The sequence below is a fragment of the Danio aesculapii genome, chromosome 25 (assembly GCF_903798145.1).
Source record: "Danio aesculapii chromosome 25, fDanAes4.1, whole genome shotgun sequence".
Classification (NCBI taxonomy): Eukaryota; Metazoa; Chordata; class Actinopteri; order Cypriniformes; family Danionidae; genus Danio; species Danio aesculapii.
In genome coordinates this window covers 24,213,158-24,238,261 of record NC_079459.1, presented here as the reverse complement: position 1 = coordinate 24,238,261, position 25,104 = coordinate 24,213,158, and the positions used below count along the sequence as shown (strand labels likewise).

General features: G+C 35.8%; 1 protein-coding gene across 1 annotated transcript in view; it reads right to left on the bottom strand.

Moving 5' to 3' along the window:
- Positions 1-25,104, bottom strand: part of smpd3 (sphingomyelin phosphodiesterase 3) — a 94,493-nt gene that overhangs the window by 4,820 nt on the left and 64,569 nt on the right. Inside the window, exons 3-7 of the mRNA XM_056451856.1 lie at positions 17,338-17,413; positions 9,846-10,007; positions 6,773-6,862; positions 4,325-4,388; positions 1,804-1,966 (exon numbers count right to left, since the gene is read on the bottom strand). Of these exons, the coding sequence (XP_056307831.1) occupies positions 1,804-1,966; positions 4,325-4,388; positions 6,773-6,862; positions 9,846-10,007; positions 17,338-17,413 (555 nt within the window). The remainder of the gene's footprint in view (positions 1-1,803; positions 1,967-4,324; positions 4,389-6,772; positions 6,863-9,845; positions 10,008-17,337; positions 17,414-25,104) is intronic.

The window sequence follows — 25,104 nt, the reverse complement described above, 5'->3', positions numbered from 1 at the left end:
TGCTGTTTGGCGTTGGACATTGACGTCGAGTTGGTTCTGACGTCAACCTGATTTTCTGTTCCAAACAAAATGCGATGACCCACGACATTGGGGTACAACGTTTACCTGACGTAATGTTGACATCCTGTGCCTGCTGGGGTAAGTATAACTAAAAACATCAGTTTATTGCTTGGTGTTAATATTACACAGTATTTACAAACTAATTAAGAACTAATCTGAGTTCATTTCTATTTTATTACATTGCAACTTCATTTTTAACTACTTGGAAAACAATTATTTGTTATAAACTAATATAGCAAATGCTCGGAATAAGCTAATATTTAAATATTTCCAAAATAATTATTAATTTTTATTCATCTTATTTAGTTTGTCATTTATTTGTGTTTTTGTTTTTATATACTTTTCAAAATAGCTATAACATTTAATGTACCTATTTCAGTCAACATTTTCACATTTATGTAATATTGTTTTTACTTATATTAACATTTTATTTCATTTAATTTTATTTTCAATTACTAGGAACAATTTTAATCATTTAATTTTTTTATTTTCAGTTAACAATAACAACAGGGAAATACACAATCTGCACTTGAAGGTGTGCTAAAATTTCATTTTAAATATAGCTATTTTCCTTCATACAGTAGTAAGCTATACAGTTTACAGTATATAGATATATTTACAGATGTCACCACTTCAATATGTTCCCTCTGCCGCCATTCTTGCCGCGGAGGTAGTAGGTGCGCCAGCAGATTTTGACCGCTGGGTGGCGCTTTAACCATAGATTTAATTTACGTCCTGCGGCAAAATAATTTTTATTATAAGTTTAATTATCTGCTTGACGTAGGTCAATTTATTTTTATGCTTTTGATAAAGTAGCATTCAGCTCTTTAGACCATGCGCCGGACCGTTTCTCCATGTTTCACTGGTAATATCTTCAAATAAATCTTAATTTAGGCCTATCATTTATTATTTATGTGCAATAATTGAGACATAAAATGACATAGTAAAATATAATCAACAATGAAAATGTAAATGTACTTATTTGTATGTTTGTTTGTACTTTCATTTTAGTTGTATTTTATTTTATTTAATTTTACTTTCCAAAATAAATACTCATTTTACTAAGCATGTTTACAATGATAATAAAGCTTGTTAACAAGTTTTTAATAATTAATGAAGGAATTATAATGCTTTGTTATTGTTATGTTAATTTACAAGTAGCAGAGTATTTTCAGCTATTGTATATTTCGGTCTGTTCGCATCCTGTCCCTTTATGCCCCCTGGTGGCACAGTTGCAAACTGCGGTTATATCTAAAAACACGTTGTTACTCCTTTAGTGCAGCGGGGGTACAAGGCGCGGCAGTAATGCTCATTTTAAAGTGTCACCCACTGTGCAGTATAACCTATTTATAGTACAACACATACAGTGCCCAGTGGCATTAGGTTACCATTTCAAAATGTTATTTTGCACTTTTCACATTAGTTTCACAAGTTATTTCACTTTTCACATTTTAGGAAATGTTTATTACTCATAATGAATAACCACATGTTTAGAAACAACATAATCAACGAAATGTGTCCATTGACGCTTGCATTGAGAAAAGCATACACAATATATTCAATACACTACAGATATAAACATCTCTAAACACAGTCATGAATGTGCAGCATAACAGAAGTCATCCGGCTTATTTACTTCCCACAGGCAGTCCCATGTTTCTGTATGCACTGTGATGTTTACTCACAGTATGTGTTTAGTCATTATCTGCATAAAGGGAAGTCGATTTATTAATCAGAACTCACCACTTTCCAGTCCTGGTGAAGGCCTTCCTCTTTATAAAGGATGTAATCGATTCTCCTGCCGTTCCCCTTCAGGGGGATTTTGCGCCCCTTCTGACTGGGACAATGGTTCTTGCTTGTTGGGAACACCAAATACTCTTTTCTGCCCTCTTCATTCTCCATCACCCTGTCAGAGAAATGCAATGTGACTACCATGAATCCACAGTCATGACACTCTAGTTGACTGATAATCGCATGATTGTATAGATAGCATATGTTTATAATATAACTATATTGTATATATGTAATACATTTCTCATATAAGGAATCTTCTGCCCTCACCAGCACAACCTGTCTTAATCTCCAGGGTTTCTGTGTGTCTGTTCATGTGTGCTTGTGTGTTTTGACCACTTCCAGGTTTAGTTGAAAATGTAGCTGTCATAGTGTAAGCTCTCATGTGGCCAAATGCATTCAAAACAAACATGGATTCTCCGTCCAACTGACCTGATTATGAAAAATTAAAGACTTTAAAGTGTTTTTAAAACAAACTAGCCAGAAATGCTGCCATCTGATCTTGTATTTTAAAAAAACATAAATTAAATATATATGGCAATACTTTAAGTAACAATTCACACTATTAACTACATTCTTAGAAGGAAACAATATCAACAAAAGACCTCAAAATGAAACAAAAACAGCTGCTTTCTGTACTGTTTTCCATTGCCTATTGCTAATCATGTCAGTTTTGTGAGCTTGTTACATGAAATTAGATCAGAATATCAGAAAAAGCCCAACTAATTCAGAAAAGTACAAAAGTGACAGATTATAACATGAGACAGTTGGTTTAAATCTCATCAGAGATTCTTTGAAATCCTCCACATCCCCCATCACCACTTGTCTAAAATGTGCACTGGGTTTGCTGTTCATCCAGCATAATATCTCACATGCAGTGTGCTTGAGTATTTATTAGTAGAGGCAAGTGTCTAATTGCACTAAAGTAGCAAAACAGATGCTCTAAAGCACTGGTCGTCAACCACTGGGGCGTGGATCGGTGCTGGTTCATGGATCAATTGGTACAGAGCCGCGCAAAAAAATCATTAATTATTTACATTTTTGCTTTATTATTTGAGTCTGAACGATCTTTTATTTTGAAAGTTCTCTCTTTGTTTTCTCTTGGTTCATTTCAATCACTTAAGCAGCAAAATGAGTAAGAAACAGAGGTCTGTGGAAAGTTTCTTGCTAAGGGGAAAAGGCCCAGTGAACGACCCGCGAACAGCCAAGGAATAGATCCGCAACCCATTTGTCAACAAATCAGGTGAATCCAGCATGTCTGTGCAAGAAGACTAACTGCAGGAGATCGCAATTACGGTGGCCTTTTTAGGGGCCGTTCGCATAGTGTGTCTTTTCTAGAGTTTGTCAAGTTCATTATTTCCAATGAAGGTGTAAGGCTTGCTCCTTCCAGACGCGCACAGCTGAATGAATACCGCAAGGAACGAGCTGCGAGTCACGTGACAAGAACTGACTGTTCAACTTGTATGGAATATACATATTTGCGTAGATTAATTATCTCAGACAAACACAGAACACCCAAACACTGCAGTGCTTTGAAGTTTTCTCCATAAATGAAACTTGTATCAGAGTGACAGCAATGTTTAGTCAGCTCGTCATCCTCTGAGAAAACAGTTGATGATCGCCTAACAACCTACGTACCTCCAACCCCCCAACCCCTAGTCAAGCGTTCACCAGTCCAAGGTAATAAAAAGGTTGAGAAACACTGCTCCAAAGGCCAAAGCACTGTGTATTTAGGCCTTGTTGCCACTGAGCAGTACAGTACAATTTAATATGGGTCACTCTGATCAGGCTGTCAACACTAGCTACCCAAACTTGGTAGGCATGGTGTTCGCCAGAAAGTTGCGATCGACGTCATTCATATTCAAAGAAGAAAGCTGTCACATCTTTAGCGCACTTAACATTTTGAATTGAGCAAAGTGTGCACAAATAAGCTTTCCACACATCTAGACTGGACATAAACTGCCCCTTAAACAACAATGGAGGACATGCAGCAGATCTTGCTTTTGATTCTTGGCATGTAGCTAATTGTTGCAAGAAAACAACAATGCTTGTTTGTGATCAGGTTGAGCAAGGTTCATTGTTGCGCACCATTATTGTATTAATATGGTGTTGTTTATCAGCTGTGCATTAAAAAATGGCTTCTTGTGTTGTTGTTCCCCTGGCTTTTTGCACATGTAAGTGACAATTCTCTGTAAACCAGTCAGAAGCGAATGTATCTCCACCCTTTTGGTACAGTGCTGTCCTAGGTACCCTCGTTCACAAAAAATGGTATGGTACAGTTTGGTATTTTAGTAATTTTAAGAGTGGAAACTGAAATAAATGTGAATTCCTTACTGTACTGCACCAAACCACAGCATTCAGTAGAAATGAGCCATTAGTATACAACTAAATATACAACAAGTATACCACTCTGCTTTTGTCGTTTCAACTATTTTGAGAGATATCATGCTTAACATATTTGTGATTAGCTTACTTTTGTAGGCTTTCTGGTGAACTGACTTCCTCATCATAGATCCCACTCGTGTCCAAATATGTACCTGTGTAATGAACGAATGCACAACATACAGTTACAGTTGAACAGGAGATTTGGACATATTTATATCCTGGCACTTCAAAAGATCCTTAAATCGTTCAAGTGGCAGATATTTGACATTTTAAGTCTCTCTAGACTCACAAGCCCCACTGGACCAGCGCGGGGTAACACCGCCATTAAAATGAGCTCAAGGGAAATCTGTGTGAGTCACGACTGTGTGCTCTAACCGCCCCTCTCCACTAAAGCATTTCTATCTTCTCTTTTTTGCTCTTAACACATCACTGATTTCAGCATAGACAGACTGATAGTTTCAGTACTTTCCATTATGGTGCAGAGGGTTTCTAGCAACTTCTTTAATTGTTCTGAGCGTTAACCCAGGATTGGATTCATAATGCCTGCTGAAATGACACATCCTTAGATTTTTGAACAAAATTATACAAATTTTAGTGTATACATACTTCATATACACACTTAGTATTAAATATATTAAATTATTTGCTTAATAAAAGCATTACGATATACTGCAATATTATAATATTTAATTTAGTGCTTATAATACAGAAAATATAGTAAAATAAAACTAGCACTGCTAATATGCTAATTATATACATTTTATTATATATATATATATATATATATATATATATACAGTTGAAGTCAGAATTATTAGCCCCCCTGTATATTTTTTTCTTAACACATTTCTAAACAATAGTTTTAATAATTAATTTCTAATAACTGATTGCTTTTAATGAGTGCGCCCAACCAGTTCACATGTGTTTTGTGGACTTGGAGAATGCATTCGGTGAGGTCAGGGGTGCTCTGCTAAGGGCTGTAATTTTAACCCCAACTATATTATATATATATATGTTAACAAATTGCATATGAAATACAATTTAATAGCTTAATACTGTAACCAAAAAAAGTTGAGAACTTGGTAATAAAATGATCATCTTTTTAATCGGTCTTAACAAATAGTGTCAGGCCTCAGACCTTCATCAGGCATTGAGGCTCAGAGGAGAGCAGAAAGAGGCTGTGCTATAAAAGAGAAGTGGAGTCTACTAAAGCCAGGCGAGTCATTAAAGGCCTGCTCTCCATCAGATCTATTTCAGAAGCAGGACTGGACATCAGCGTCTCTGCCCTGGTCAAGCGCCAGCTCATCTACTGCACCATCTGCATGTGGGCCAGTAAAACCTCACAAACTCAGTCAAATTAGACACCTGGGGGATTTTTAATGTGCTACAAAATATTTTTGAAGATGGAAAAATTGTATATATATTTTTTTAATAATATGTAATAAAAATATGAATAATAAATTAAAATAAAATATGCCAATACACTATTTAATGAAAAATACATATCTATATAATCATAAGATAATCATAAGATTCATGAGGTAACTTTTTATCTCCCCTCTCGGCTGTTACAACAATAACGTTACTTGTGAATCCAGACACGAGCGTGTCTGCAGAGTGAGTTTTCTCCATCGTGTTGCCATCTATAATGGATCAGCTGATCGCCGGTGCCATTTAACATAACAGCGTCAGAGCCAATCAAAGCCTTTTCTGTTAAACGCTTGGCCAATCATAGGCATTTAAGGACTTGCTCAACAATGCCCAAAAAGCAAGCGAGATAATATTTACATTTGTTTATTTGCTATAAATGCTCATGCTGTTCTGTGCATGTACTTTAGTTTTGTTAGATACATTCAAAAAGAGTTCAATTAAAGGTACAGTACATATATCAGACTGCTTGTATATTAAAGGACAAAATTGTATGAGAAATAATATTTAAATATATTTATAAATTATAAATTTTAATACAAGAATTATTGTGTAGCTAAGTAAAATATCCAATTATCCAATTGGAAGGTATTGTCAATGCACCATGATGCACCAAGATATCGAATTGAACCAAAATAATGACATAATAATGGTAACCAAACCAGAGTGTGAGACCAGTGTAAGTTCACACCCTAATATATATATATATATATATATATATATATATATATATATATATATATATATATATATATATATATATATATATATATATATATATATATATATATATATATATACGTTTATAAAATATTATAACTATATAAAATGTTAACGTTAACATACTGTAACGCTTAAAACAACTTACTTTGTGTCATCTGTAAATCTAAAAATCTAAATGTATTTAGGATAAATATGATAAACATTTTTGTGTTATACATCTATTTAACATTACGCTGGTTTCTAGAAAGTGCCAGTTCTTGAAAACCCATGTTGGTGAACCACAACAAGTGCAGATGTAGCAGATCTTCAGACAATTGCCCACAGCTTTGAGACTTTGAGACTGAGACATTGTCAGTGTGTTTGTGAACTGTTTTGATAAACTGACCCAGAGCCCAGGGTTTGTCCTCTCCTGGTCCCAGACGACATGGGTCTTTATAGTGAGTGAAGAGCGAATGCTGCTGCTCCAGCTTATCCTCTAAAGAGACAGAAAACACATGACAGATAGGGTTACAATGCCTCCTTCTGGTCATAAACAGCCATCCAATATTTAAAGATCAAAAAATCAGCATTATATTATTATGAATAGTATGATTACAGCTGATTATATGACATATAGCTGATTACATTATTCCACTCTTTTGGTCAAGCTTGTTTTTCTTTTAAAGCATCGCATCAGTGGAATTTGATACTACAATCTGTTAGAGAATGTGTATCTGTTAAGTCATTTACTGTGAGTATAATTTGAAGAAATGGCTTCTTAATTATCAACATTATCAACACTAAGTTTTTTGACATTGTTTGAGTTTGAATTTGTATGTTATTGGCTTGGCCTTTAACGTTTAGCTAAGGGACCACCAATGAAAACTAGTCTATAGGCTAATCTTGGTACATTTACGTTCTTGGGGAATGCTGATTAATGAACACTGTCCCTTGTTGTGAAATATATTTGAAGAGTTTAGATGCAGAAACCTCTAAATGCGTTTGATATTCTCTTCTAAAATTATCAGTTTTCTCTGACTCTTGAGTGTAGGCTCAGAAATTGTACTTTTATAGTGATGAATATGTTCTTTTCATTGCCTTTAAAGTAAAATACTTGAACATAAGCAGGAGGAAAGGCTCATTTTAAGAAACATTTTAGTTGGCATTTAGAGGTTTTTGCATCTGAACTCTTCATATATATACACTGTAAAGCCCAAAAAGTTAAGGTAAACCAATTTAGGTCTAAAACTAATCCTAATGAGTACTGTGAACGTAATCCATTTGAGTGAACGAAGAAATTTAAGCACAGTAAAATCTAATAAATAAAGAGAACTCAAACAACTGAGTACTGTAAAACCTGATAAGTTAAGTCAACTTAAACCGTTTGAGGAAACCGATTGCTACAAACCATTTGAGTTAAAAACTAATCTATATGAGTACTGTGAACTTACTCCATTTAAGTTGAAGTAATGAGGTATTTAATTCACTCATTACCTTCAACACTGAGTTCAAAACTCTTTTCAAATGAGTAGAATTAACTTTCAGTCAATTTTGACTGTACTTAATTTGATAAAGTTGAATGTTTGGTTTTACAAAAAGAAGAAAATGTATTATTATTATGATTATTTTAGACCGCACAGTTCATAAAAAGATAGTTTTCTTAAAAAAATGAAATAAATTGTGTTTTAGGAGTTATAATTTAAATTATTTTAGTCATAGATTTTATTGAACACAAACAAAACACTTTTAAAATCATCAAAAACTAAAAAAACTTAACTAAACACTAAATTATTGTTTATCATTTTTACTATATACTGAATAGTTCTTGCTTTTTAATTAAATAAATAAATACAATTGTGAAGAAATATTATTTACTATATAAAAACTATTTACTAAAATATAAATGCTATATTTTACTGTTATAAGATGCATAGTACTGGCTCTAAAGTTTTTTGAACAACATCTGGAATAATTAAAACCTTATTTCTACTACCATTTACTAAAAAAATTTAAATAAAAAATAAAATGGTGTAAATCTTGGAAAAACTCTTTACTGTTATATTAATACTACTACTACTAATACTACTACTACTACTACTACTACTACTACTACTACTAATAATAATAATGAAGCAGCAATTTTTAATTACAGTACTATTACAATATTCTGAATTTAATGTACACAATCATGTAAGACGTCTGTCTTGTGTTAAGAAAATGGACCAAAATGAGCTAAACTGAGACTGTTAGCCATATTTTAACCCTTTCACGTGTGAGTTTTAAATACTCCAGCTGACCCTCCTGCGTGAGTTTTGTTTTTGTTTTTGTGACATTACTTAGAATCCATTGCTTTCTAAAGTTCCCATGGTGATGTGTCAAGTTTATCACATGACCCACCAGCCCCAATAATCTATGTATATATTGTACTTTGTTTCTTCTTGCCCTTTTCTGTAAATATTGACAAATTTTCAAATTATATTGTGACTTCAATTTTTAAATATGTGATAAAAGATATATTTTGTCTTTTAAATGCTAAATTAATATCAGCCTAATGACGATCGTATCATTTGTTATATGACGGGTAATGGACGCCGTTGCTAGAAGGGATACGGCTGCGATTGTAAGTTCACAAGAAGTACAGTATTTTTAATTTCTTTAATTTCACATTAATTGTATTTTATTAGCGTCTACCCCTACCTCAACCCTAAACCCAAACCTCACGGTAATGTAAAAAAATATTATTTGTTGTACAGTGTCACAAAAATTATGCAATATTGACCTGAGTATCTTTAGCTGGATCCCATCTAGACTTCACCCTCTCCTGCAGCCCAGTGAAGTCTAGATGGGATACAGCTGAAGACACTTCTCGTTAACTTCCGATCACAGCTGTATCTCTTCTAACAACAACCGTAGGATAGATCTGAGCTGCTGGATTTACATCATGTTTATTCATAATTTTCTTCTGAAATTCATGAAGGTAAGCAACTGCTTAATTGGGAGAGGAATAGAGAAAATAGTAAGGCTAGTAACATAAGAGTGTATCTTACGTGAAGAAAGCACATTGTACAGTTATATTGAAAAATATTTATTATTTCTGTCTCCAGAGACATTCGCGTGTATTTTACAAACCTTAAATGGTCAGTTTTGCTTGTAATTATGTGTATTTGAATGGCTGAAACCTAAAATAAATGTTATTTGTTTGAAAGCACAGATAAATTGTGATTTATGAAAAGCGCTGAGCACCTCTTTCTGTGCCTAAGCGCACGCCGTCAGATTTGAAATTTAGCAGTTGATGATGTGCGCTCTGAATGTTCTAATCACACCAGTGTGATCATATGCTTTAGGGACCATTCAAGGCTGATCACACCGGTGTGATCATATGCGTGAATCAGAATTCAACTAAAATTTATATATTTATAAATTTATATGTTTATAATTAAAGGCCCCAGTTGATCTGTAAATCATCAGCACTGTTATACCTGAGGAGCAGTTGTCGAAGTTGAGGTCTCCGAGGATCACATCGAAGGCCACCTGATCCTCCAGCACCTTCTCCTCATCTGCAGGACACGAGGTGACCCTCCGAAACTCTGCGCCCCACTCCAACAACATGTCCAACTGCTCGCAGCGCACCGCCGCATCGCCTGAAACACACAAACAATAGCAAAACCAAATAATCAAAAGTCACGATTGAATCTGACGGATGCCTTCATTCAATAAGGAGCATGTGGAGTGTTGTGCAAAACAGCATTTGATTTGGGTGTAGTGTAATGAAAAAGCATCACACTGAGGCGCCTTGGCTTTATCACATTTTCACGACTCATGGTTGTGGCAGATGTAGAGATTTAATGAGGCCAGAGAGAGTGTGAAAGAGCAGCGGAGCAGAGGAAAAGAGCAGACGATCTGCAACATCTCCACTCCAGAGAAAGTAGAGGAGAGGAAAACTGAGGGAAAAGAAAAACAGCAGATTAATTGCTTAAAGTGTGTGTGTGATGCTGCTAAAAGTGTTCTTTGAAAATGTCTAAAAGGGGTAGTGTGTGTGTGCAATTTCTGTCATTTTTCACCAACTGGAATTCTTTTCAAAAAGCTGTGAATTTAATCTGCCAGCAGAAGCCAGTTGCGTGAGCCAAAAAACTGCCAGCTCCCAAGCGAGTGTTTGTGGAGTTCAAGGACATGAATGGAAACCCTGCCCACACTCCTACACTCAGGGTGAGCTATAACAGGAGTCTGAGATTTTTGCTTTAAATGATGAGATAATTTTGCTTTGATTCCCTATTTCTATGCTGGTTTCAGCCAGCTCCTCATCTCCAGCCCCACACTGTCAAAAATATTTGGCTCCAGACAATTCCTTCATGTTGTCCCAAAACAAATCGCTTAAGTTAACTCAATCAATACAAATTTAAATGGGACTGCATGGTGGCTCAGTGGTTAGCACTGTCACCTCACGACAAGAAGGTTGCTGTTTCGAGTCCTAGCTGCTCTAGTTGGTGTTTCTGTATAGAGTTTGCATGTCGATGTTCATGTGGGTTTCCTCCAGGTGCTCCGGTTTCCCCCACAGTCCAAAGACATTTGCTGTAGATAAATGGGATGAATTAAATTGGCCTTAGCATATGAGTGTGTGTGAATGCGAGAGTGTATAGGTGTTTCCCAGTACTGGGTTGCGACTAAAAGGGCATCCGCTGGAAACATATGCTGGAATAGTTGGTGGTTTATTCCGCTGTAGAAACCCCTGATAAATACGGGATTAATCTGATGGAAAATGAATGAATAAATGAAAAATTCCAGTGGATTGAACATGAAACAATAAAATTGTCCCAAAAAAACCTTAAGAACTGTGTTGTCTTAACACATTTTAAAGAAGTAGTTTGAACAAGCAGCAAAAGTAATTTTTCAGTTCAAAGAGAGTTAACTGGAGATGAACTTAACCTAAACCTAAAGTCACATTCCCTCCTCATCCTCATCAGTCTCAACTCTCAACCAGTCAGTCCATCAGTCTTGTCTCCACTGGCCCCTGAAAATACTATTTGCTCACCCTCAGCATACCAAAACCAGTGTTTAGGATAAGTTGTCAACAACCTCGACCTGGACTCTGCAGCCCAATATGGGTTGCCCTCAGAAGCTAGGCATGGCTGAGCCTGGTTAGCACATGAATGGGAGATCACATTGGAACACTAGGTTGCTGTTGGAAGTGGTGTTAGTGATGCTAACAGGGGGTGCTCACATGGCGGTCTGTGTGGGTCCTTATGCCCCAATATTGTGACGAGGACACTATACAGTCTCACAAATAAAGGTTCAAAACCTGTCACTGGGGCGGTGAATTTTTAAAAGGTACACTTTTCTTTCATAAAAGGTCCACATACATACCTCATTGTACCTTAAGGAACAGAAGTGTTCTCCAAAAATACGAATTTGTACCTTTAAAGTACCAACGTACATCTGTAAGATACAAAAGTGTTCCTTTTGAAAATGTGCTGCCAGTGACAGTTTTTTTGTACATTTATTTCTGAGAGTGTATCGTCATTAAGCACAAGTCTTTCGGGTGAGATTTTAAACTGAGGTCATGACTATCTGTGGTCATAAAAAATCCATTGAATTCTCATAAAGAGAAAGGGGGTCACATGGCCAAATTCCCAATTTCCTACAATCTGCCCTTTCGCTTTAACCATTCTTTGAACAGATTACTTTGAACGTGATCATCATCTTTTATTATCGCACAAAGTATCTTTTTCATCTGCTTTCCTTTGCCTACAGTTTTTTTTATGGTTTAATTATTATCCTTTACAATAACATTGCATTAATTGAAGATTAACTTCCCATTTATGTAAGTTAACTGGTGATCTGGGACCTTTAGCCTGGACAGAGTACTGTGCATAGTTTTAAATATATGACAATAGTTATTTTTAAATAACCTTTCTTTTTTTTCAAAGAAAGGTTTTATTGAATAAAAAGTGCATGTATATAGCTTTATTTAGCTTGGTTTTAATTTTTAAAAATTAGTTAAAATTTGTAGCTAAGAAATAATTAGTATTTTGTTTATTTATTTTTGGTGTGGCCAGAGAAAAATTTGGTAAATCCTTAATGTTGAGCCCTGAAAAGTCTAAAATAAAAACTAATTGCAATGTAACACCATGAAACCACAACCCATTTGAGCAAGGTCATACACAACACACAAAAAAAGTTGAATGAATGTGGAGGCATGTGGACATACAACGCAATCTCGAGGCAATTCGTAACTTTTTGATTTAGTGGCCAATTCGTATGAATTTGTATGATCTAATTCGTACAATTTAGTACGATTTGCTCATCACCCAATGACGGTTGGGTTTAGGGGTTGAGTGCCACGCCTCCCTTTTAAAATCATACATTTTCGTACGACTGAACTCGTACGAATTCGTATGAACTAGCCACAAAACTGACAAAACTTAAAATAATTACATTTCCACATGAGATCAGGCTGGGACATAACACAAAATCTAAATCAAGCAATTTTAGCTTGTCAAAGTAAATTTTATGCATATAAAATATATTTTCCCAACAACAAATTTGTGGCTTGTGAAAATGGCAATTGGCTAATAATGTTAGAAGTGGCTGGTGATCTAAAAAGTTAATATTAAGCCCTGAATATAAATAATATGAATATATTATTTTTTAAATGATAAAACCGAGGGGCAATACGCTGGCGTAGTGGGTTACACAACCGCCTCACAGCAAAAAGGTCACTAGTTGGAGCCCCAGCTGGGTTAGCATGTTCTCCCCATGTTGGCGCGGGTTTCCTCCGGGTGCTCCGGTTTCCCCCACAAGTCCAAAAACATGTGGGATAAGCTTATAATTGGGTCAGCTAAATTGTCCGTAGGGTATGAGTGTGAATGAGATGGATGTTCCACAGTTATGGGTTGCATCCGCTGCGTAAAACGTATGCTGGATAAGTTGGCGGTTCATTCCGCTGTGGCAACCCCAGATTAATAAAGGGACTAAGCTGAAAAGAAAATGAATGGATGAATGATAAAACCAATAATATTATAATAATATCATACATTTCAAAATAATAATAAATCATATTTAGTATGAAGTAATACATGATAATACAAATATAAGATTAACTCCACCTGACGCAAGTAACTAGTGAGCAATACATTTTCCCTGACATCTCAAAACTGAACACAAAACCACAAGGCAAGTAACCTGACATACTGTACACATGTGTGTGTGTGTCAGGAGAACAACTTCAATCCGCCTCTGCACTGTCAAAACCTATACTCTACCACACTGTATTGTACACACACACACACAAACAAACAGAGTGTGACAGGAAAACAAGTGTTTGAGAAAGCCCAGACCCTGCTCGCCCCTGTCCAGCATCATCTCCAACATAATCAGGTTTCTCCCTCATGCTTCATTTCTGCTCCTGAAATAGTGGCGTTCTATAATTAGCCCTGGCGGCAGACACACGCATGCGTAGGTGGAGCCCAGAATAGCACGAGTGTCTTTGTAAAAAATGAGCGCGGGCTTTAAATAGGGCTGACGCCAGGGCCCGCCGAGCACCTGTCGTCATGGAAACGGGAGCCGGTGGGCGAGCGGGAAGTGCTGTGATTAATCGGAGCGGAGAACAGGGGTCAACAACACGCAGCGATGACACAGGATACTGAGATGAAAAAGCAGAGGATTTGAGATCGTACAGCCTCACATACGAGAGACGTGGAAATCTACTGGATGTTCGGGAGACGAGCAGCGGGGTCGGGACAAGCCTGTCAGGATCGCTCAGGATCAGAGCGACGGTCTGAGCAAAGCAGCAGCACTGGGGGTCATAAGTGTATGTGTGGGGCTTAAACATGAACAGGCGACATAGTAGAAACGTTATGGTTCTGAGGAGAAAATACAGCTGCATAATAGAATTTATGTTATGTAAAAAATGTTTTGTTAATAATATATATTAACAATAATGTTAAACAATGTGAAATAACATCTATACAGTAATTTATACAAATTAACATAGCAAAATACCAATAACAACAGCTATAATATAAAATAAAGACTTAACGATTCAATAATGTATATATAACTTAGCCTAGGATGCTTAGCGTAATGGGACCAAAGTGTGCCAAGAAAATATCCCCCACACTATTACACCACCACCTCCAGCCTGAACCAGATACAAGGCAGGATGGATCCATGCTTTCATGTTGTTGACACCAAATTCTGACCCTACCATCTGAATGTTGCAGCAGAAATCGAGACTCATCAGACCAGGCAACGTTTTTCCAATCTTCTATTGTACAATTTTGCTGAGCTTGTGTGAATTGTAGCCTCAATTTCCTGTTCTTAGCTGACAGGAGTGGCACCCGGTGTGGTCTGCTGCTGCTGTAGCTCATCTGCCTCAAGGTTGGACGTTATTTGAGTTACTGTTGCCTTTCTATCAGCTCGAACCAGTCTGGCCATTCTCCTCTGACCTCTGGCATCAACAAGGCATTTGTGCTCACACAACTGCCGCTCACTGGATATTTTCTCTTTTTCAGACCATTCTCTGAAAACCCTAGAGATGTTTGTGAAAATCCCAGTAGATCAGCAGTTTCTGAAATACTCAGACCAGCTCGTCTGGCACCAACAACCATGCCATGTTCAAAGTCACTCAAATCACCTTTCTTCCCCATTCTGATGCTCGGTTTGAACTGCAGCAGATCGTCTTGATCATGTCTGCATGCCTAAATGCATTGAGTTGCTGCCATGTGATTGGCTGATAAGAAATTAGCGTTAAGGAGCCGTTGGACAAGTGTACCTAATAAAGAGGCTGGTGAGTGTATATATATTTCAAATCAAATTACAGTATTAAATCATTAAGTCTTTATTTAATATTTATAACATTTTCTGTAATTTCATGTAAAATTAGGTTGTTTATAATTTTTTTAATTTATTTAATTTGAGGATGTGAGGTCAAATAGCTTATAAAATGAAAATGAAACAAAAACTACAATTAAAGCAATAATAACAATAATATTTAATTTGCATAATATATTATTTGAAAAATATTTACAATATCAATTTAATAAACACAATATATTAATGTTTTTCTGTAATATATTTGCATATGGAGCTTTTTCACAAGCCTGTAATGACGCGTTTAATGGTCATCAGCATTTTAAATTTTTAATACTTGTATTTTTTTAAAACATATGAACATTTATATGCATTTATGTATGTATTATATCATCTTTGCTTCTAGTCACAAAAAACGAATTACTGCTTGTAAGAGGGATTTCTAATGCAGCGTCTATGGGACAGGACAGCAAATTTGACGTTATTCTCTCCTCTGGCCGCCGTCATCAGTCTCACTATTGTTTCCTTTTTCTGAAAGTCTTTATAACATCATCGTGGAGTTTTTCTTTTATTATTTAAGCAAATAAGATTGTTAAAAAATTATTTGTTGTATTCTTCCATTCACTGCGCTCTAAGTTTTCCCAACTATGATGACTTCTGCTACTGAGAAACTCGGAAATGTGAAAAGGGTCTATTACTGCATATAATATTAATAGCCGGCAGCTAGCTCTCTGCAACTATCACATGGTTGCCCACTGAAACTAAGCAGGGCTGCGCCTGGTCAGTATCTGGATGGGAGACCACATGGGAAAGCTTGGTTGCTCCTGGAAGTGATGTTAGCAAGACCAGCAGGGGGTGCTCAACCTGTGGTCTGTGTGGGTCCTAAAGCCCCAGTATATTGATGTGGACTCTATCCTGCTCAGTGACCATCGTCTTTCAGATGAGATGTTAAACCGAGGTCCTGACTCTCTGTGGTTGTTAAAAATCCCAGAAAGTCTTTTGAAAAGAGTAGGGCTTTAACCCTGGCATCCTGGACAAATTTGCCCACTGTCCATCATGGCCTCCTAACCATCCCCATATGATATTTGGCTTCATCACTCTGTCTCCTCTCCACCAATTGGCTGGTGTGTGGTCTTGCATAATTTGGTGGATCCAGGTGGATGCTGCACACTGGTGGTGGATGAGGAAATTCCCCCCCAAAAAAATGTGTAAAGCGCTTTGAGTGTCTAGAAAAGCACCATATAAATGTTAGGAATTTTTAATATAATATAATAATAATTATTATTATAACAATAAAAAATATAATTATAATGATTGCACTAAACTGACCTATTTAAATGCTCATTATCTATTTCACGAGTTCACACTTGCAATAGTTTCGAATAAAGCGTATTTGGCGTGCTGTCCGGGGAGAGGGCTCTGAGCTCGGGGAAGACACCCCAACTCGAGTTATTCCCCTTATCAGGAAACAGAGAGGAATTGGGATTCGAGCGAAGTATCTAGCCCGGCCCCAGAACGCTCACCCCGGGATTGTAATGCTTAAGAGGTGAGGTGACGGGGTGGTGGAGGGATGCTAAAGTCGTAAGATGCTGCAGGTAAGACAGCTTTGGTATATATAGGGGTTTGGTTAAGAACTGATTGGATAATAGAATAATTGTCAATGACGTATTTGATACTGAAACTTCTGCGCATGCTCCTCCTGAAATTTGTTTATAAAACATCACTTAGTTCCATTAGTCACATTAAGATGAAACAAAGCTTTGTTTCAATGTTACATTTACATCTTGCTCATCCTAAATATATTTTTGTTCATAAAAATAAATCATTTTTAAGACGGCAGTACTGTCATTCATAGAGTCCAATTACAAATAAAAGCATAGAAACTCCAGCTCTGGTTAAAATATAAAGTTGGAAAAATGTGTGTACACTGCTGAAGAAATAAGTAGGCCAAGAATCGTTTTGAATCATGACTTCCAGAATCAGAACTGCATCAGATTGTGAAGATTCCCACCTCTAGTTTAAACATGTATGAACTGAACTTGTGACCATAGCTGTCTAACGATGGTTTGGGGAAAAGCACCCCTGACTGGTTGCTAGGTGATTCCTATTCAAGAAATCACAATAATATGACTCAGACTCTGTTTTGTATGTCTGAACACTTGCCTTCAATAGCATGCAGATGAGTACAGGTGATGTATCCAACAACACGCTGGTCCTGAGAGGAGCTTCCCACCTGCACCTGCACAAAAGAACAAAAGACAGACGTCAAAGTTGGTCAGAGAAACACAGAATCGACACACACTTGGCTGAGCGTCTGCTGTTATAAAACACACACTCATAGTGTTATCAAACGTACTGTATTGATATTTCGATATGTGTTTATACTGAAATTTTTGAAATGACACAAAATCTATTTTCAGCAGTATCGATACACACAATTTCTTGTGCTCCAATAGGCTAAATATATGAGAAATAACATCAACATACAAGTCTTTACAACACAATGCCTAACCTAAAAGACAAAGGGCTCTATTTTAACGATCTAGGCGCAAGTTCTAAAGCGCATGGTGCAAAAGCATTAAGGGCATGTCCGAATCCACTTTTGCTATTTTAAGGATGGAAAAATACACTCTACGCCCTGGCGCATGGTCTAACAGGGTTGTGCTTATTCTCTTAATGAGTTATGGCTGTGTTTTGAGAGTCTCATCTCCCATTCCCTTTAAGAGTTAGTTGCATCGTGCCATGGCGCATTTCCTATTTACATGGTGGACTTTGTAAGTGGAAAAACTGAACGCTTCACTAGCGAGAAAACAGTTAAACAAACCATCTGCAGCGTGAGGATAAAGAATGAGCCTCCTCTATTTGGCCTCTTTACTTTCTCTTTCTCTTTACTTTTACTCTTTACTTTGCTCCTTTACTTTCGTGGATGAGGAAATGGTGTTGTACGCACTCCACTGAAGATATCTATTAGCCTACAGATTAAATTTTTTTTTTTAATTGTTTCAAAACTATTTCCAAATTCAGTTCTAATTTCCAGCAAACTAATAAATGAATAATAATAATGAAGTGTGGTCAAAAAACGGATTTATGTCCAAACACACGTCCTATTCTTTTGCCCCATATGGTGAAAATCTAAACTTGTTTTTATTAAAATAAATATAAATATGCACATAATAAATACTACTACTACTAATATTATACAAATGCAAATTGTGATAAATAAACTAAAAAAAAAAACCCGAGAGGAGGTATGGAGGTATGGTTTTTATATTTATGTGGTAAATAATCATTTTTGTAGCAATCCTTTATTTTTTTCATATGTAAAGATATTTGTGTTTTGCTGTACATCCTGTGTGTATCAAGCGTTTGAACCTGCATAGATGCGTAACTAATGTGCCAACAATGCACCTTAACACACCTCCTTTATAGACCGGCACACCCATGAGTTCACAAAGTAGCGCAAATGGATTTGCTATATAAGTGTGGTTTATTTATAAACTAATTTTGAGAGGATCACGTGCTTATTCTCAACACGGCTGGCTCCTCATTAGCTCCGTAATCTGACCCATTAGATGATTATGGAAGCATTATAAATAACCAGAGTTTTTCACTCCAGTTATCTTCGTCTTGAAGCTTCCCCCCTTCCTCCCCCTTTTTCCGATAGGGCGACACGGTGGCCCAGTGGCTAGCACTGTTGCCTCACAGCAAGAACACCGCTGGTCCAACCTCCTATCAGGCTGGTTGGTGTTTCTGTGCGGAGTTTACATGTTCTCCCCGTGTTCGCGTGGGTTTCCCCCGGGTCCCCCGATTTCCTCCCACCCTAAAAACATACACCATAACCAATCCTCTAAACCAAATTATCACAGAAAACAACACTAGTTTACACTTCTCACGCGGCGACAAGCAGGGGAGTCCTCGAGACCTGAGCTCGAACTCCGCTCTCGCCCTTCTAACAGGAGGGAGCCCCGAGCTCGAGGATATTACGAGCTCAGGGCTCTCTCCCGGGACAGCATGTCAAATACGCTTTATTAATTATCAGCTAAGTGTGAACTCTTGAAACAACTTGAAAATTAGAGTTGCTCTGGTCTGAAAATAACAACAAATTGTGCAAAACATGTCTTGCGCCTTATTGCACCGGGTGTTTATAGAGCCCAAAAACATTTTAGACCCTCCTAAAGAAAATAAAAAAACTATTACTGATTGTAATTTGCTTTATTAGCTAATGTTCATTTGACTTTAATAATAACACTGTGACTACACTATGCACAGTTTTGACTAGTAGTTTCTTATCTAAAAATAAATCTGCAACTAAGGATAGTGGAAACTTATTTGAATGCTAAATGGCACATTTCATTAGAATGTTTTAGTTCAAAATAACAAAAACAAAAAATATTAAATAGTCAAATAATTCACTCATTCATTCATTCATTCATTCATCCATTCATTCATTCATTCATTCTTAGTTTACTGATTGATGTATTGATTCTTTATCATTATAAATAAGCCAACATGACTTGAATTTGTCAAATGAAGATGTGCATAAAAACAGTCATTTTAAATAATGCTGTAATTATAAATATAGCAATTTTCCATGTGATACCTAAAATGGAGGTATGCCATTAAAGTTTATTAAAGTTAGAAACTCGTGACAACGATACTTTCTCATCTTTCTGTGTTTCTGTGATTCAGTCTCATCTAAACACTGCTCACATCATCATTTCATATTCATCTTTCTGCATAATATCAGCTCATTAGTGATCCGACACGGCCTGAATGCTTCAAAAAGACAAATTAATTAGTATGTGAGAGCAGGTTTAACATCACTAAAATGCTGCACAGTCAGCACATGCTATTTCAGATCAGATGTTTTTATTCAGACTTCTCTCTCACACACAGACACACACACAGCGCTTTTTCATATATATATATATATATATATATATATATATATATATATATATATATATATATATATATATATCAAATACACAAAAATTGAGTGTTATCAAGTTATTTTATTTTATTTATTTATTTTTTTATTTAATTATTGGTGCCAATTTTTTGATGAGTAATAGCAGCAAAAGTATATGCAGATGTGAAAAATTGAAAAACTGTATTAAAAAATAAAATATTTTTTTGGAGTCAATAAAAAAACAACACACATGACTCTGTTTCTGTCAAAAGGTATCTAAAAGCGAACCGTACTGTACCCCTTTTTTTGGGGACCAAAAGCAAATGATTCTTTCAGCAACCTAAAATTTGAAGAAACTGCCATGATAACAACACAGACTCATTCTGAAAATGTAATCCCATGGACATTTTTGGACACCGCGAATTATGTAGCCGGAGGTATGCATGGCTGCATTTCATTTTTAAGCGAATGCTATGGGGCGGTATGACGCCGTTCCTTTTGATGCTTACTGGCTGACCGCTTACCTCCGTGTGGAGGGCTTTCCCACTGCAACCAGTTTGTCCAGTTAGCTCGTCGTGTACGACAACGACCGGGTTCGAGTCCGGGGAAGAGCGGTTCCAGAAATCACGTAAGACAAAAACAGAATTCAAAAAATAAAACGAACGAGTGAATAACAGGGTGAGAATGTGGTAAAATCTAAAAACGTCGTAAAAATCAGATAAAGGCTTTACTTTTTCTGGATGGCTTTTGTAAATCTTTGGTTGGATTTTAGAGAAGTAAGTGGGTGGGCGGGTCAATCTGTAAAACTGGTTGGGTTTAGGGAAGGAGGAGGGTGGGTCAGTCGATTGGCCGGTCGCCCAGTCAATCATTCAGTCAGACAGACGGTCAGTCGACAACTGCCTCTGGTGGGTTTACGCGAAAACAGCGGGTGCGAACAGCACTCGTGAGATACGTTTGAGAGACAAAAAAGCACACACAGCGGCCTCTCGTGGTTTCGCGAAAACAAAAACAAAAACTGCAAAAATACATACCTTCCTGGACATATGTTCCGGTCTCCAGAAAGGTCCATGGGACTACGTTTTTAGAATAAGCCTGGGTTGCATGATTAGCTATCATCACCTTTTGGACTATTATGAACTCAGATTGACAGAATTATTTTCTAACAGAGGCTACATGAAGATTAAAGACACGGATGAGAGGTTTGCACAGACTGGGCTATATGTTGCTTGTTGTTTTTGAACCCAAATAAGGACTAAATGTCTGCTGTGTGTAGTTTTTCTGTAATTGGTAACATATCGGAGTCTGTAAGGGTCTGTATGTGTTCATATGTGTTGCATTTATTTGTTTATTTCATATAATTGCAGACGTTACAGTAGGCTGTTTTACACTATCATTGATCTTCAGTTATAATCAAATTATGTTGATAGAAAGGTTAGTAATAAACATTTATACACAAGTATTTATGTGTATAAAGCATCTGTTTTCTAAGAAGTGCTTCTCATATGATATGTGAACGACCCGTACAGCTTTACTTTGACATTTCCTTGAGCAAGAATGACGTCGACTGAAACTTTCGGTCACACACCACGCCCACCAAAAGGGTACCATTTTTATAGGACCACCAAACCTGGTAAAGGTGATTCATACCGACCCATACCATATCATACTGTACCACTCAGTGGAAACGGGCCAGTATTTATCATGGGTCACCACAGTGGAATGAACCGCCAATTATTATTATTTTACTATTTTTTTAACAACCAAATAATTTAACTGTAATTAAAAATAATTCAGCCAAAATATTTAAAAATACAAACAGATCATTTAAACTTTACATCTCTCAATTCAGATTTTTAAAAATATATTAATACAGAATTGCAAGATATACATTTTTATAGCTCTTCAGAGTTTCAATTTCAACATGTACAGTTTTATGTCAATGTCAATTTTATTTATATAGCACTATTTAACACAACCAGAGGTTGACCAATGTGCTGCACAGTACAAATCAAAACAGAGAAAAAACAAATATATAAATAAAATTATAGCTAAAACAGACAATTTTCACTGATAAAATGCCAAATCAAAGAGGTGAGTTTTCAACCTAGATTTAAAAACAGACAGAGATGAAACAGATCTAATACAGAGGGGCAGAGCATTCCACAACCTAGGACCAGCTACTGCGAAGTCACCTCTGCATTTCAGCCTCGACTTAGGGATGCATAACAGTCTCTGGTTAGATGACCAAAGAGACCGACCAGGCTGATGCTCAGTTAACATGTCTGACAGATAAGATGATGCCAGACCATTTAGAGATTTAAAAACCAAGAAAAGCATTTTAAAAGTGACTCGATAGTGCACAGTTTTAATTAATAATTTTGGCATAACTCTAGCCATAAAGTAAAAATGTGATAGTCATGTTAAAAATATGTGTAAGAAGGTCAAGCCAAGTCTAAATTGTTTTCATTTTATATGAAGATTTTTAACATATGAAAATGATACATGCACACAATGATCACAATGATGCACACATCTCACACTTGTCATATTGCATGACATCATGGGCACAAGCCTCTTTAACCACATTGAAGCCTATTGATTCCATATAAATAAGTAATTAAAATGATGGACTTAAAGCATATGCGATGGCATCATTGTGAGGTTTTATGTGAACAGAACCTTTTAGTTTAGATAGTTTTATTAAATTTATTTAGCTTAAATTTCTTTTTAGTGTTTAAATAATAATAATAAATAAGTCACATGAGCAACTGCTAATGGTGGCTGTCTTGTTCCAAAGTGTAAGACCTCTCTTGGTCAATCTGTTTTGTTTCTATACTGTATGTATCTATTTTATTTCCTTGTATGTAAAGCCTCCCTTGGACAGATGTTGAGAATTAGCAAGTCTGCTAAATGCATTTGGTTGTCTGGTCTAATTGTGATGTCCATGTCAAAATAAATAAATAATATCACTAAAAAATCTACCTAAAATAGGTAATCAAACCTTATAAAGATTAGAAGTGATAAAACTAATGAATTAAACAAGAGAGATAACATTAGAGTCAACAGTGTGTGCTTGCTTGTGTGTGTCTAGCTCTATGCAGACTTTGCGTATTGTGCTAGTTTCAGACTTAGCATCTCTCTGTCCTCTTTTCCTCATTCTCTGTAAATCATTCAGTGACTTTCATCGTCTTTTTGTCAGAGAGGACTCGTATTGAAAATGCTGTGGGCTCCAGCACTGCTCCAAATTCTGTAAGCCTCCACAAAGTGGCAGTTCTCCATCTCAGTGGTGGGCTATAATAAATGTCTATTTTTTTCTGAGGTGATTTGTGGATTTAATTACACTAATGAGAGTCTGACCATGCGGCCTGTACTGGATCAAACAGGGCTGATATTCTTTCATTTCTCTCTCAGCTGCATTGCTTTGCACTGTTGCATGGTTTTATGCTCTCTCTTTCTCTTTCTGTGTTCTTGCGTATGAATATTTTAAACGTTTATTCATGCTTGGCTAGGTGTGTGTATATGTGTGTGTGAGCTTTCACTGACAGACATTGGTGGAGGCTGGAAACTGAGATGGGCGGAGATGTGTTGTGTGTCTCTGGGGATGGCAAAGGTAATGGGTAATAAAATGAGAAAGGTATACAATAAAATATAATTACATAACAATAAAGAAATACTTAAAAAAATATCGAACCAATGTTAAAAATGCCTCTAAGGGGATAGCAGAAGGAATTTGTAAAAAAAAAAATAATAAAATAAAAATAAAATGTATTAAAATAAAATGAATTAAAAAAAATTTAATTAAATTAAAATGAATTAAAATTAAATTAAATTAAATTAAATTAAATAAAAAATTAATGTAATCAAATAAAATAAAATAAAATAAAATAAATTTAAATTAAATTAAATTAAATTAAAAATTAATGAATTAAAATAAAATAAATAAATAAAATAAAATAAAATAAAATAAATTAATTAAATTAATTAAATTAAATTAAATTAAATTAAATTAAATTAAATTAAATTAAATTAAATTAAATTAAATTAAATACATTTAATTAAAATGTAATTAAAAGATCTCCTATTCATATCCATTGAAATAAACTACCTAACCCTAAATGTAAAACACAGTAAAAATCCTCTAAATCTGTTGAAACACATCGATCTGAAGGTGGTTTGGTTTGTAACTGGACATTATTGGTGTTCGCTGACAGGAACAGTGAACAGCTGTTCACTACTGAAATACCACCGAGCCTCACTAGATCCTCCTGCACGGATGCGCGTCAGTTATAAAACGCTTGCAGGGCGTTTATTTGGACAACTACGTATATTTTAGTGTTCACACAAAGAGAGCACGCACAGTTTGTGAATCAATGGACTTGTGCGACTATGATACAGTACGAGTCGCAGACCTGAGGCTCGCACGAGCTGGTTATTATAACTCTAATCATCGTTACCTTTACATTTGCGTGATGGTTTGATTTATAGAACTGAGAATGTAGTCCTAGTTGATGCGGTCAGAAGTTTAAGCCACAGTTATGTCAGTAATTAACAGTGAGGCTGTTTTTTTTTTTATTCCGAAATAGCCTGTTCAATCACAGAATAGGGGAAATGTCATTACTAGTATCATTTTAATATGAAATATTACATGACGATTTTCCTAACACATTTCTAAACATAATAGTTTTAATAACTCATTTCTAATAACTGATTTATCTTTGCCATGATGACAGTAAATAATATTTGACTAGATATTTTTCAAGACACTTCTGTACAGCTTAAAATGACATTTAAAGGCTTGACTGGGTTAATTAGTTTAACTAGGCAGGTTAGGGTAATTAGGCAAGTTAATGTATAATGATGGTTTGTTTTGTAGACTATCGAAAAAAGATATAGCTTTTAGGGGCTAATTATATTGACCTTAAAATGGTTTTTAATATATTATATAACGGCTTTTATTCTAATCGAAACAAAACAAATAAGACTTTCTCCAGAAGAAAAAATATCATCAGACATACTGT